General features: G+C 44.6%; 1 protein-coding gene across 3 annotated transcripts in view; it reads right to left on the reverse strand.

Annotated features, from left to right (window-relative positions):
* Nucleotides 1–3,265: 3,265 nt before the first annotated feature.
* TENM1 (teneurin transmembrane protein 1) overlaps nucleotides 3,266–14,956 on the reverse strand; it is a 697,668-nt gene continuing 685,977 nt past the window's right edge. For all 3 annotated transcript variants that reach the window (XM_075538255.1, XM_075538256.1, XM_075538254.1), the window contains 4 exons: nucleotides 9,632–10,019; nucleotides 7,558–8,778; nucleotides 6,604–6,746; nucleotides 3,266–4,024 (listed from right to left, as the gene is read on the reverse strand). In XM_075538255.1, coding sequence (XP_075394370.1) covers nucleotides 3,266–4,024; nucleotides 6,604–6,746; nucleotides 7,558–8,778; nucleotides 9,632–10,019 — 2,511 coding nt within the window. The remainder of the gene's footprint in view (nucleotides 4,025–6,603; nucleotides 6,747–7,557; nucleotides 8,779–9,631; nucleotides 10,020–14,956) is intronic.

A 14,956-nucleotide genomic window follows, 5' to 3' on the forward strand; every position in this document is an offset into this window, starting at 1 on the left:
ATAGATCTTCTAGATCAATGGTCAGGAAAGGACACACTTACATGGTTTTGCTGGGCTAAAGTGAACACATATTTATGTGACAAGTATTTTGCTGAAATAGAGTGCAAATGTGGGGTTGTATTTCTCTCTCCTTCCGGAATCGTGCTTCTTTATCAGTCATGATTGGAATGACAAGTGAAAAAGAGCTGTTTCAACTGGGAACTTTACGGCTTATTTGGGCTTCTAGACTACAGTGCAAGATCCCAAACAACACAAAACAACAACCCACAAATAAAAATGGGCCTAAAGAAACAACCATGGAGACACAGGTGCTGTCACTCTAACATCAGTGCATGGTAGGTATCAGCAGCGTTCAGCCACCTAGACTTTCTGGGTATCAGAAATGTGTAGATTTCTCTTCTAACTGCCTTTACTTTCATCAGAAAATGTGAAGGAACGGTTCTGTTCTCAACTTGAATTTCAGAACTGAAAGCCTCCTTGCGACTCGGCTGAATTGGAAGCAATGTGCTCAGTATCTCCATGTCGTTATTACGAAATGCCAAAATGCTTCTCTTAGATTTACGACTCATGAATGCTATTTTTTTTCTTCCCCAAAATTTTGGGAGTGGTAAAGATAACAGTAATAATAGTTCAAGGCAGTATTAAAACCACAGCTGTACGTGATAAAAAGTGCATTTCCTGAATATAATACAAATATAACTTTAAGAAACTAAAGGCACAAACTAACTAAATATGTATTACAAACTAGAAATGCACAGTTCAAGGTAATTACTATTAAGTAAAAGTTTCAAATATTTGTTTCTAATGGATATTTAAAGCAGTTTGAAAATGATACATCATCAGTGAATTGCAAAAAAGTATAATCACTTAAAATATAAGCAAAATAGACTCTAATATTGATATCTTGGATTAGTGACAAAATACATCATCACATTTATGAATGCACTCTCTATATACAGTTCATAAATTATGGTTTTCGTTAATTTAAAAGAACGTCAGAGGTTCTACGAACTTAAGGTCCATTTTTAGGCTGGTGTGGAGGTATTCAATTTTGCAACAAGTTCATTAGTTGTTTTAAGATTCTATCCTGACTATAATAGTGTATCATGAACATAGGCCTGATTCAGGAAAAAAACCCAATAATATGCTTTCGGTATGGATTAGAAATTTATTGACCTAGTATGCTTCCAATTAAAAAGAGAGATGAGTTCAGCTTGGCCTCCTTCCTCCTCTCTCTTCTTTATGGAACACATGTGGAAGATTGTGGCCATCCCACTCTTAAGGTTTGGAAAATGAAATGTTCGAATACACCTTCCTCTACTCTCAGCAGGGGACTCTTGCAAAATCTAAATGTGAACCCCTTCCCCCCACTCCCCCACCTGCCTTTGCAGATTTTCAAAAGAAACTGCTATCATCAAAGCAAGGCAATGACCCCCCTCCTCCCCCCACCCCTGCACTGCACTTTGGTAGTAGCTGGCAAGCCCTGGAGCTGTAACATCCCACCGGAAATTCTCCTTCGGCCATAGCAAATGTCCAGATTTCCTGAGGGAAGTACGGAAGTTGACTCGGGGGAATGTTCCATGGGCCTTACTGTGGTGTCATGCATTTTCCTGTGTGGTAACTGACAATGACACAGCATTTGAGAAACGTATCTCTTTGTCACTGGGCGTAAATCTCCCAGCTCACCAAGGGGCTACTTGGCCTGCAGGTTTCATAGAGATTCAGATATCAACACTAATCCTGACCTTTTGTGGTTTGTTCTGAATTTTTCTTTTCTTCCACAAATTTCCAATGATTGCAAAACAAAAGGACCCCTTCTGGAAAATAGATACGATTTTTTTGCCCCTAAGTAGGAGAGATGATTCCCTAGAAACAAAAGGGTAAAGAGAGAAAACGAAAAGAACAGAATCATCTAAAAGCGAATAAAAATTTGTCGGCTTGTCTAGACTTGACTGACACATGTGGGGCTGGATACGGTTCCCATAATCAAATGCCCTGCATATGGCTGGGAGGTGCTCACTAAAGAACGGGCCACTGGCAAGATGAAAAGAAGGGAGCTGAAAGAAGGCAGCAGTAACTACTGTGAGGCTTGGCTTCCTTTGCCCTTTGGTCCTTTCCATTCACCGTAGTGTTAGGCCTATTTTGCCTTAAGGGGTTGGGTCTTATGAATTTCTGCAGTAAGTGATGTATTTATCGGCATTGTAGGTGTGTATGCCTGCTCTTGCTAAAGGCTTCTTTTTTTTTGTACCAGAGTCATACTTCTTAGTAAATTACCTTTCCTGTGCACAAAAACATTGGGTGAATGTATGAATACTGAATCACTAATGTGAAACTATGACCAAAACACACCCTATATATAAAATGAGAAATTCCTACCCGGGCTAACAAAAGCTATGTGCACATGACACCAACACAACTGGGCAATTTAATAAAAACAGCAAGTAACTTTTTGCCAAAACCAACTGTGTGGGCGTGGCTAAATTGACCAGCAGCTTATTACAGAGACACGCAGATTATTGACTATTCGGGTTGGTCATCACGCCCACGGGAAAGTGTGGTTGACAGAACCTAGCCACCACACGCCAAAAACACAGCACAACGACATGGCATTTACTGGGACCAGCAAGGAGGAATAACAAGGGAGGAGGGCAAACGGGTCCCGATTCTAGGAGATGGCTGCTGAAGACATTTTCCCGTCGTTTGTAAGTTAACCTGTAAAGATCGGGAGAACGGGAACGCGCTGGCAGGCAGTCTTTGGAAACGCGAAGTCCAGATACGACTGCACCACCTGTTAAAGTAGCCCGCCAGTTGGGAGAACAGTTAAATGTGAAACTTCGTGTCATGATTGCACGGGAAGCTTGGACTCTTTTCTCTAGATCGGGACGGATGCATGGCTGGATGAATTGTAAGTGGTGCTTGTTTGGAAAACCTAAATCAATACAAAAACCCAAAGCAAAAATCCAACTTGGTTTTTGTGGGTTTTTTGTTTGTTTTCTAGCTGTTTGAATTCTACTTGTGTTTTGTGTGTGTGTGTGTGTGTGTGTGAATACTGCCACACAAGAACTAAAAATCTGTGTCATTTGTTAAAGAGTTTAAACAAACAATATTAAAATACCATCTTCCGTCACATTGAAAGGCAGTTGGATATGTTTCTCCTCCATATTTATATAGAGAGAGTTCTGATCTAGAAAACCAATACAATAAACCATTTTATGTTTTTAAAAACAGGCAGTCTTTGGTGACGCAAAGGCAGAGATTTCTTTTGTTACCTCCTGCCTATTTCGCTTTGTCTCATAAAGTGAATATTGTTGGCACTGTCAGAAAGTTCGAAATACTGCTCAACAGACAAAACAAAATAGCCATCATAACCTTGTACCCTCCCAGTGCTCAAAAGCTGCTGCTTCTCCCCCTCTGTCCATGCCCGGGTCCCCTCTTCCCCTTCTTGCAGTCGCCTTTGTTCCTTAGTCCAGGCCTGGGCCACCGCACGCAGTCTGGCCACCTCCAGCACGTGGTTCTTCTCCTCTTCCACAGTTGTCCCATACCGGATGTTGAAGCACAAAGCCCCATGCTGGAGCTGGATGTCTGCAAACCGTCTAGTCCTTCCATCCAACACAGAAGTCATCTGGGACACGGTGACATTGACACCATTCTCCAGGATCCGCCTCCCCCCAGTGTTACCGATCAACACCAGGTCTTCCTCCAGCGAGCCCAGCTTAATGAAGTAGTGCGTGTCCCGCCCCTCAATGGTGAAATGGAGGTCTTCCAGGTAACGCGCATTATTGAGAATGGCAGCCAGCCGCCTGCTGTCTTCATTGGCAACTCCGATGATATCGGCGGTTACGATGCCATCCTTGATGGCGAATTTGATACCTTTTCCAAACACTGAGGGAACCGCAGCGAACCTGGGTTGTTTCCCACCTTCAAGGCACCGGCCGTCACTATACTGGGGAGTCATGGGAAGTTGGTCCAAGGAAATGAAATTGCGGAGCTGTTTCTGCAGCTCACACTGAATGCCCAGGATAGTCTAGAAAAGAAGAAGAAGAAGAAAGGGTACAAGGTGGCTGCGGTGTGGGGAGAGGCACCGGCCTGGGGCTCTGGTGCCCAAGCAGCAAATGAGGTTACAAGGTTGCTGCCTTCTCCTTTTACTTTGCTGTCTTGGGTGACCTAAAACCAGGTCAAGTTGGGAATCACTTCATCAGAGATTTGGAAAAGACTAACAGGTGACAGGCGTCTTTCTTAAGACCTTGATAGATGAGCCTTAGGAAATAGCGCCAAACTTAATATCAGAATCTCAGAGCTAGAAGGCATGACATATGGGTCCAGCTCCCTGCAAACACAGGCAATTGTTCCTTATCCATTGAGCCTGACCCTGACATTTAGAAAGACATTGGATATGCACTGCTGCAGAGTCAATTTGGACTCAGAGTGGCCCTATAGGGCAGAGTAACATAGCTTCACAAGGTTTCTGAGATGGGTCAATCGTTACGGGAGCAGACAGCCTCATCTTTCTCCTGTGTAGCAGCCGGTGGCTTAGAAACCCTGACCTGGAAGTTAGCAGTCCAATGCTTAACCCACTGTTCCATCAGGGCTCCTAAATTAGGCACCCCCCTTCCAAACTCTCCCACCCCACCTCAACAACCCAATCCCACTACCACCAAAGTCATTCTGACGCATATAGGATTTCTGTGTCTGTAAAGTTTCACAAGACCAGATAACCTTATCTTTCTCTCGCTGAGTGGCTGGCGTGTTTGAACCCTCAACTATTTGATTAGCAGTCTAACGCTTACCCTACCACTGTACCACCGGGGCTCTGCCGTTAGGTGCAGTGAGGTACCAAGAGATGTGTTAAGACATGGATCTTTCCTTCGAGTAGTTTAAGAACTTATATATGACTATAGAAAATCTGAATAAGTTCACTGATCTTTTATGGTGTGTATTTTAGTCTCTGAATTGGACATGTAAACAATGTTTAAGTGGTGTATTCCTTGACATTTATCCCGGTGGGTGTAGCAGATTATGCATTGGGCTGCTACTTCAAAGACCAGCAGTTTGAAACCACTTGCCAATCCTCCACAGAAAGACGAGGCTTTCTTTTACCATAGAGTTAAAGTTCTAGAAACCCACAGGGGCAGTTCTAGGGGCACTAGGAGTTGGAATTGACTAGATGGCAGTGAGTTTGGAATATATGTAATTGTGTGTGTGTGTATATATGTATATATATATATATATACACACACACACTATTAATGAAAAGAAACCCTTTAGCATGGCAATTTTCAAATGTACTGAAAAACCAAAGAGAACAAAGATCCTCCACAGATGACCCACTACAAAGTTGCAGTGATAATCAACATTTTTCTAAACTTGGTGGTTTTTTTAAAGAAGGGAATTTCATTACAAAACATTTGCACATTATATGTATATGTGCAGACTTTTGCCCCTTTTGAATTTTCTTTCTTCTACATTTTTTTAAGGACTCAATTATCAGGCTCTCTAACCCAAATTTTAGCTTGTTTGTTTGTTTCTTTTCTATGGAAAAAGTTGCTTTGGTTTTTCTTGTGCACCTCAGGCACTAGATGAAATCCTCCGTGGAGTCTTGACTGTTTTTGGTATTCTTGTTTTCCAGACACTATCCCTAGGGTGTTTATTGTTTGTACTTCATTTCTCTTGTTGGTTCTCCTGTAATTTCTCATCATTTTCAGAATCATTTCAAGTCTGTTCTCCCCTACACTATTAATGCACTAGCCCTTATATTCTTTTATGGTTGGAAATGGGAGGTTTCTATGCTTCTTAGTGACTGATTCTCTCTATAGAGATAACTGACCTCGATTGCCCAGTCCAGAATTTTGAAAGGTCTTTTTCTTCTTGTTTAGCAGCCATCCCGTCACCTATTAGTGGTGTCTTTTCTAGTAGCCCTGATCCCATGATCTCTCATGGCTACTTTTCTCTAGCTCCTCATTCATCATGGATATTTTAGTAAATGCAATGACTAAAACACACATAGGCAGATATATATCAATACTATTGCATGTCATAGTGACCTTGGATAGGGTTGCCGAGCCTGTACAGTTTTATAGAAGCCGACAACCACATCTTTATGCTGTTTAGTGGCTGGTGGGTTTGAACTGCTGACCTTGTGGTTAACTGTCTAAGGCTTATCCAGCAGCACCCCAAGAGCTCTTTATATTGTTGTTGTTGTTATTAGGTTATGTTGAGTCGGTTCCAACTCATAGCAACCCTCTCTCTGTACAACAGAATGACAGTCCTCTCTCCCCACCCCCCCCACCCCCCGCAAGGTCCTGTGCTATCTTTACAATCATAGTTAGGCTGGAGTCCACTGGTTCAGGGTTCCTTATCCCCAAACTCCAGACACACCGGCATCCAGTCAATGCTGACTCCTAGTCACCCTATAGGACAGGGTAGAACTGCCCCTGTGGGTTTCCAAGACTGCAACTTTTGACGGGAGTAGAAAGCCTCGCCTTTCTCCCAAGGAGTGGCTGGTGGTTTTGAATTGATGACCTTTGGGTTAAGCAGTGCAACGTGTCACCACCATGCCACCAAGTGCTCCTAGTGGTCCTTACAGAGAGTGAAATTTGTACTAACCTTTCCAGGATCCCATTCTTGTGTCTTTGTTTGAAGCTGCAGAAGTTCATAAGTTATTTCCAAATTTTCTAATTCTGGTTTTGGAAATCCAGGTAGCACGTTGTGTAGCTGGAAACCAAACAGCTCCAACCAGCTTCCGATATCTGTGAGACACACAGTGTGAAAGAAAGAACACCTGAAGCACATACTGCACCATCTTTGGTACCAGCTTGCAAACTTCCCTTCCGTCCGCACTACGTTCAGGCAGGGGAAGGTTAGGGATACAGGTGCTTCTAATACACCCCACTTTAAAACCTCTGAGCCTTTTTCTACATGACGTCTTTCCATATGGAAATAATCCTGGAGCTGAGATGAGTTCATTGCACTGAAGTTCTTAATGTGGGAATGGTGCTCAGGACACCCAGTATAGGATCACTCGCTGATTCACTGCCCCCCCCCCCCCGCCCACATACACAATTGATTCTCAAGCAGAGTGGCCCTATGACCAGAGTGAAACTGCTCCTTAGGGTTTCCAAGGCTGTAACTCTTTTCGGGAGCAACAGCTTTATTTTTCTCCCAAGAAATGACTGGTAGGTTCGAAGTGCTGACCATGCTGTTAGCAGTCCAAAGGGTAGCTCGTAACCACCAGGCCTCTGGGACATTAGATTTAATTGAGGGGCTCTAATCATGCATTTCGATTTTATGAAACTATTTGTAGAAATGTTGAAGAGTGAAAACATGCACAGAGGGACCGCATGAAAGGAAAGAAAGAAAGAAAGAGGCAACAAAAAAAAAGTCACTGAGTAGTCATCATCTGGGCTAACTTGCATCGTTGGGCTCAGTCTAGAAAAAGAAAGATGAGAGCGCACGCAGAACACTAATTTGCAGGCTAACAGAGGTAATGGGATGAACCCCGCCCCCCCCCCCCCCGGGGTTAGCTCACGTTCAGCAGACACATCTCTCCTGTCTCCCTACCTGTGGTATATTTGGCAACGTCTTGAATTTTGCCAACTGGGTAATTATTTTCAAAGGAGTAGAGGTTGAATGGCTTAGGAAGGAGGTTCAACTGCTTCCATATGTGATGATTGGGTGTCGTCCATCTCCCGGCAACCACGTCATAATCCCGCTGGCCCAGGTGCACTAATTTAGTAAGGAAATCATAGAGTCCTCCGTGGAAACCAATGATGACCTGGAAGTCAGGGTAAGTGTCGTGATAGATATCTCCGTAAGGAGTGTACAAGATCTCTTTGATCACTTGCCCTCGGCTGCTGAATACAGCCAGGGGGGTGCCGGTATTATCACAGGCCACATAGTACTCTTCACCGCTGCTCAGCTCCATGGCGATCAGGTGGCCTTGCAGATCATAGTACAGAGACGTGATCTCCGAGCTGGTGTGGTTGTATAAATGGGTCACTCTGATGGGGTTGGCAAGGTCTGCGTAGAAGAACTGCAGGTGTTGCCCTAGGCTGGACTTACTGGCGACACGGCGCCCGAGCCCATCATAGTAATACTGCATAGTCCAGCCAGAAGCCTTATTGTAGGCTTTCTGCAGCAGACCATTCGAGTTATATTCAAAGATGTCATTGCCCCTCTGCCTCAGAAAGCCATCTTCATCCATTTTGTACTGAATTTCTCCCAGTCTGGTGATGCGGTCTCGGAGGTCATATCGGAGTGGAGTCAGACGAGCACTGTTCCCATGGCTTAAGAGGTTGATGTTGCCGTTCAGATCATAACTATAACGCCACTGGGTTTTATCGTTCACAGAAACAGTTTGCAGTTGCCCATCAGCATCGTACTCATAGAAGTATCTTGTGATATTGGCATCGACCCCTACCCTTATGTCGCAGATTACCATGCGGCCCATATTGTCATATTGAATGGTCATCCAATAGGCAATTGCCTTTAGGATTTCATACTGCACTTCGATCACTTGACCGTTGGCACTGAAAATCTTGGTGTGCTTCATCACCGTGGTTGTTATGACCTGATTTAAATCGTAATTAATGACACTGAATTTTCCGAACTGTTCTGTTCGACCAGAGACATCCACATAGCGGTAGAGATCTATGGGCAACGGGGTTTCATTGATCACGGCTTGCATGCTGGTGACTCGGAAGTTGTTGTAGCTGTAATCAAACCGGGCGTTCACGAGACCCTCTTCACTGAATCGGAAAATCTGGCGTCCGATAAGAGGCCCTGCAGGGACCCAAATCAAAAGCAACAATGAGGAGAACAAAGTTAGGTGATAAACAGTGAACAATAAAGAAAGTTGAGTGCTCTTGATTATTAAGGCTCTTACATCCAAAATAAAATATTAGAGATTGACCTTTGATATTGAATGTCTGAGCATATTTTCTCATTCGTAGATTCTCATAGTGGAGGTCAGCTAATGGGGAAATTAAAAAACACAGTATAGTGTAGTTCTAGAGGAGGCACTATCAAAGTAATAATCCATCCAGTAGCCTGCGGTGATGTAACCAAGGTTATAAATGGGCTTTCTTACTCTAATCGCCGCAAAACAAAAAGAAAGATGCTTTAATTTCATTTAACCCGAGGGACAAAGTGAGAGGGTTAGGTCTTGTCAAAGTCCAGTCTGACAGTGACCGGATTGGGGTGTTTTATAAACCCAAGGGATGAAACGCATTCAAAGGTTCGGACTTGGGAAGGGAGTCGTCACCAACTGAGGCTTACAGAGGTTACATGGGGCTTGAGCTAGTTTCAGTGAGCTTCCTATCTGCCAGCTGCATCTTTGGGACGATGTGGTGGTGGGTAGGAACAGGAGTACCATTAAACTAGGTGCTTAGATCGCCATTTTCTTGAGCGCTGCTGCGAGAGAGCACTGTTTGTAAGGAATCAGCTCTCATGCCGCCTAGAAAGCAGGTTTTGAATTTTCAGTAGGAAGAGCATTTGATAACTCAAGGGAACGTTTGTTGGACTCAGTGGCTAGAGGCTAGTGCCTTCATCTCAGACTGGGGTCGGCAACATGTTCCCAAGGAAATACTGAGCTTGTGGATGCATCGCCCCTTGCCCTACCCCCGCCCCCACAAACCTGTTTGCCTGTATCTGATGGTGCAAATGAATCCGTCGTGCATCAGATGTATGGTCTTAATCACTCCAGAAGATTCTTCATAGGTTAGTGTGACCTGAGTGGTGTCATAGAGAATCTCAGACAGCCTTGCTTGCTTGGTGTATCTGTAAAGAACCCTGCGCCCGGTCCCCAGGTTCAGGCTCTGTAGCCGCCGGCCATCTCGACTGTAGTCTTGGATGAAAGCTGTGCTGCTGTCCGGAGGGGTGTAGATGTTCCGGTAGTAACCCACTGAAAGCATGGTTTGTAAGCTGTGACGCACCATGCTAGGCATGGTGACTGAGAGCAGGCAATCCGATTGGTCATACTCGAAGATGTAACGCCGCTGGCTGTGCAAGAGGAGCATCACAGACTGCAAGGAAACAAAGGGCAGGAAGCTGACTGAGGACCCCTGAACTTGAACAGATCCCAGGAAATCCCCCTTCGTCTGCACCACGCGAAGTCCTGCAGCGCCTACAATGTGCCAGACGCTGTCAAGGACCCTGGCGACTGTGTAAGTGCTCAAGATGGTGTGGATTCTCACAAGCTTTCCAGTGTGATGTACGAGAAAGATACGCACAATTACATGCAACACTTACAATATGAGTGCGATGTATATTATGACGGGAGGACTAGCCTGCTTATGGGAGGGAGGGGGAGCAGCTAACCCCAGACATGGGTCAAGGGAGGCTTCCTAGAGAAAGTAGCCTCAAACTCGAGACCTACGGATGACAAGGGGTTGGCCTGGTGCAAACAGGAAAGGAGTGGGGTCGGGAAACAGGGAAAGGTTAGAGGTCCAGTGGTAGAACTCTTGCCTTTCATGTGGTAGAGCTGGATTGGATTCCTGGTCAAGGGGCCTCGTGCTTAGCCACCAGCCTCCAGCAGAGCTTCTAGACTAAGAGGGACTAGGCATAGAGGCCTGGCCCTTTACTTCCTAATATCAGTCAGGGAAACCCCTGATTTGGTCCCCTTATGAACTGGTGTCCAGGGCTAACGCCACTTAACACCAAGGAAGGTAGCTCCTTGTATAACTTAACAACAGCTAACCACAACCAAGATAACTCCTGGCCAGCAAAAGAGAACGTGGCCTTTTCTGACGTGAGAAGAATTGTGGGTGGCCAGAGCATGCTTGCTCTCCTCTTCTCTTCCCTTCCCTGCCCCGCCCCCCTCTATCTGTAGTATTAGAGAAAGGTAAAGTCAACTAGGTAGGGAGAGGCTAGGCTATGCTGGGCTTCCTAAACCAGGTTAAGGAGGTCAGACCTTCCAGATGTTAGTAATAGGGAGCCATTGAGGGTTTTAATCAAGTTGGGGAGGGGTGCTGACAGAGTAGAGAGAAACAATCAGGTCTGCATTTTGGCAAGGCCACTGTTGTGTCAGTGCAGAGATGGCTTTGAAGGCAGGGAGGGAGGAAGCAGGCATGTTAACTTACAGTGACCCAAAGGAGCTCATATCTTTCTGAAAAGCTGTCTGATTGTTATTTCGCAATTCATGCTTTAACCATATTCAGGAAATACATCATCCAAAGTGCAGCATTCTGTGATTATCAGCCACCTAGCCCTTAAGCCAATCTATCTTTCAGAAATAGTTCTTTTAAGCACGTAATAGGTGTTTCAGAAATATTGGTGATCTCATGTTAATGTGAAAAATAAGCAGAAAGTGGGGCGGTGTTTTAGGAAGGATTCAATTGTGGTTCGAATGGACTACCATTTACATCTCACCTCTTCACGAAAACCAAATGTGTCCACGCTCGGAGATTCTCAGCTAAAACTTGGAAGAGTGGCAGCGGGGGGTGGGGTGGGATGGCACCAGGGGTCGGGTATTTGCCCTTTTGCTCCTTAGAACGCTCTTATTAAGCAAACAGATGCCACAGAGCTTTATTTTCTGATTCAAGTAGTTATAAATGGGACTGATGTCAACATGCAAAATGCCCATTTAAGTCTTCTAAACATGAAATTAGAGTCTAATATTGAATTTGCTTGTTAAAACAGCATAGCTGCTCTGCCCTTCAGACAATTATTGGCTTTGAATCGCGTCAGTCATAGGGACTTGAACTTGGTCTTTCTTTGCTTGGTCTTTCTTTCCCACCCAACCCTGTGCCCGGGGAGATAATTTGCTGTGGAAGCATGCCAATTCATCAGCTGTGGACAATCTGCCACTTGTCACAGGCTGTCGTTCGGGAGTTTTGACCTCTGAAAGCCCTGCTCAACCCAGGGCAGGGGACTTGAAAATCCTGCCTGAGCCTCAGAGGGAGGGCTTCCTTCAGTAGCTGAGGCTGAATGCCACAGAGTCAGCTGGGGAGCTTCTAGTAAACGAGGCAGCAGGTGGGAGAGGGCAGGGGTGGAGCGGCTGCATATAGGAACAAAGGGGACATGCTTTTGCATTCTCTGGGGACTGAAAGTCAGGTTTCTCAGCTCCTCTCCATTCTCTTCTGTCAATCTGCCATGAACAAATGACATCTGTCACCAGGCACTATCACCCTATGGCCCCCGCACATTATCTATTCCCGGTCAGCCTGGGCCAGGCCCTTTCTAGTCAGCATCCCCGGGTTGCTGCCAAACATTTATAGCCTATAGTGACTGTATTCGTTTCCCAGGTCTCCTCCACGTCGTGGTCAACCACTGCCTGCATCTCCTTCGGAGCGGGGCCTGCTGCCGCCCGGGCTCTAAGCTGCCTGGCTGATATTAAAGCCAGGCAAGCATGTGGACAATGTGCTGTCAGAGCACCGTTTGGCTGTCCCGCTGTTTCAATTTAGGTGGGCATCAGTAGCAGTTTGCTCAAAAAACAAAGCTTGTCAGTCAAGCCGGTGGCCACAGAGCCGCTAAGGAATAAGAGACCGTTTCTTATTGGTCCAAAGAACAGTACTGAAGAGTGGAATTTTTCTAAAGAACACTGAGTGTGTGAGATCCCCAAAGAGATCTCTGTCAAGCAAACAAAAAGAACAATCACGGCCTCACTCCTTTGACATTCTCTACCAGACTTGTTAAGAGAAATTGTGAAAAGTTAAAGTTTTCCAATGACCACCAGATGGCGATGTTGGACCACATGGACGTTGTAGCCAAACCCAGTCTTCTCTCTAGGCAGCCTTCTGAAAACCTGAGCCCCAAAGAGGCAATTTTGTGCAAATGTATCAGACCAAAGCATCTTATTAAGTGGTTATAAAATATATTTAAATGCATGTTTTAAATGAATTTCTTAAGAATGATCTTAGGAAACGGAAAGATTTACATTTACTAGAATACCAAATTGTAGCCCCACAAGTCTTGCCAATATAATTAACTCAGAGAAGTCTAATAAATCATGATAGAGAATTAATGACCACAGAGAGAAAATTTAAGAAACAATAATTGATTTTTTAATAGAGAGATCATTTAAACAACTTCAGACATTAGCCAAATAATTATTTTTCTCTTAATGGCTACAAACCATTGTGCAAGAAAGGAATATGCATAACGCTCACTTACTCTGGAACAAATATAACTATTTCAACAAAGGGGAAAATTTTGCTGTTGCTTTTTAGCTAGGGCTTGAACACAGGTATGGCCAGCAACTGCACAGAGTGATGCCAGAAGAATTGATGTGTGTGTAAAATCATATTAAAAATTGAGAATTCTTTGAAATATAATGGAAGAACTAGCCACATTGTCACCACTCTGCCCAAGTAACAGGACACTGATCTGCCAGCAAGAGGACTTAGGCGAACACAGGGAGACACAGACCCTCCTAAAGTCAACCGGAAAGTTACACGCACATTGACTTTTGGCAAATTCTCCTTTTCCTTTTTGAAGCACTCACATTTGTTAGATGGGAGTAAAAAGAAAGACGCCATCTTTCTTTTTTTGCTTTTCTTTCCAGTTCCCTGTCTTTCTCTGTTTTGATTTATCTTCAAGTGGGAGGACTACGGTGTGCCTTATCATGGTATTTTCCACCGCCCCAGATGTATGTGACAGTTGGGCAGTGGTTGAGGAAGACCGAAGAAAAATCAGTGCATTTGAACAAATCTGCCTTAGAAGAATAAGACCAGAGTGCCCCTAAGAGGCAGGGATGGTAAGACTTTGCCTTACAGACTGGACATGTTGTCAGCAAAGACCCAACTTTTAAGAAGGACATCATGCTGGGTAAAATGGAGGGGCAGCAAAAAGGAGGAAGGCCCGGGCCAGATGGATGGACACAGTGGCAGCAACAATGGGCTCAGACATAAGAACAACTGTGAGCATGAACCAGGACCAGGTGGTGTTTGGTTCTGTTGTGCATGCGGTCGCTATGAATTAGAACGGACTCAATGGCACCTAACAATTACAACAACCTAGAAATATACATTTAGATATACTGTTCAAATGAAGAGAAACTGGCTTTTAAAAAGGTAAGTCAAAAAAGGGTGGTGTCGTGGGTTACACCGTGGGCTGCTAACCAGAAGAGCAACAGTTCAAATCCACCAGCCGCTGTGAGGGAGAAAGATGAGGCTTTCTTTTCCCATCAAGAGTTACAGTCTCAGATATCCATAGAGTCCGTTCTACTCTGCCCTACATGGTCGCGATGAGTCAGACTTGATACAACTGACAGAGAGAAGTTATGATAGCGGAGATAAGTCATGTGAAATTTGTGTCATACTGATTCTTCTGATGAAATACTCAGCTAATTTAGAAAAGAGAAAAAATATCATTGACTAATTGGGGCCAGAGAAGAGAGTAAATACCTACACACAGACTGAAGTTTAAGATTTTTGCAGGCTCTTTTGTTATTGTACAGAGCCTCAAGGGAGTGTCATCTGGAACCTCAATCTTGAGTTGCCTGTGTCAAGTTAGGTTCATGGGTCAGGCTCTGGTGCTGATGAGGTTGGGGTTGTGAGTTCAAAGGCATGCATGCCCCTAAGGAGTGCTAGCTATTCCACTGATCACACTGGAGGACCCGTGTAAGATTAGCCACAGTCATAGAGAATGACCTCAGAGGCAATATTCCACTAATGATCAGTGGCATCCTCTTTCCATATAAAGCCATCATCATAGGCCGTAAGAGACATTGGGCTTGTGTATACGCAGCACCAAATGCTTAGATTCAATTTGTGTTGTAGCACGTGTAACACTTGGTAGACATTAGTTCAAAGCTGTTGCCAGTCGGTCTTGCCATCAAAATTGAACAGACCACCTGTGAGAGTTATGGTTTTGTGTCACAGTGCACCCAGCCTGGGATGCTGCCATATCAACCACCAGATCAGATCAGATCAGATTAGAGCTTTGCTTGATTTCTCCAGCAGAAAAGGATATGGGGGTGGGACGGGGGAATAACAGAAGACCACTGTGTCCTCTGAAGTTT

This window comes from Tenrec ecaudatus, chromosome X (genome assembly GCF_050624435.1).
Source record: "Tenrec ecaudatus isolate mTenEca1 chromosome X, mTenEca1.hap1, whole genome shotgun sequence".
NCBI lineage: Eukaryota > Metazoa > Chordata > Mammalia > Afrosoricida > Tenrecidae > Tenrec > Tenrec ecaudatus.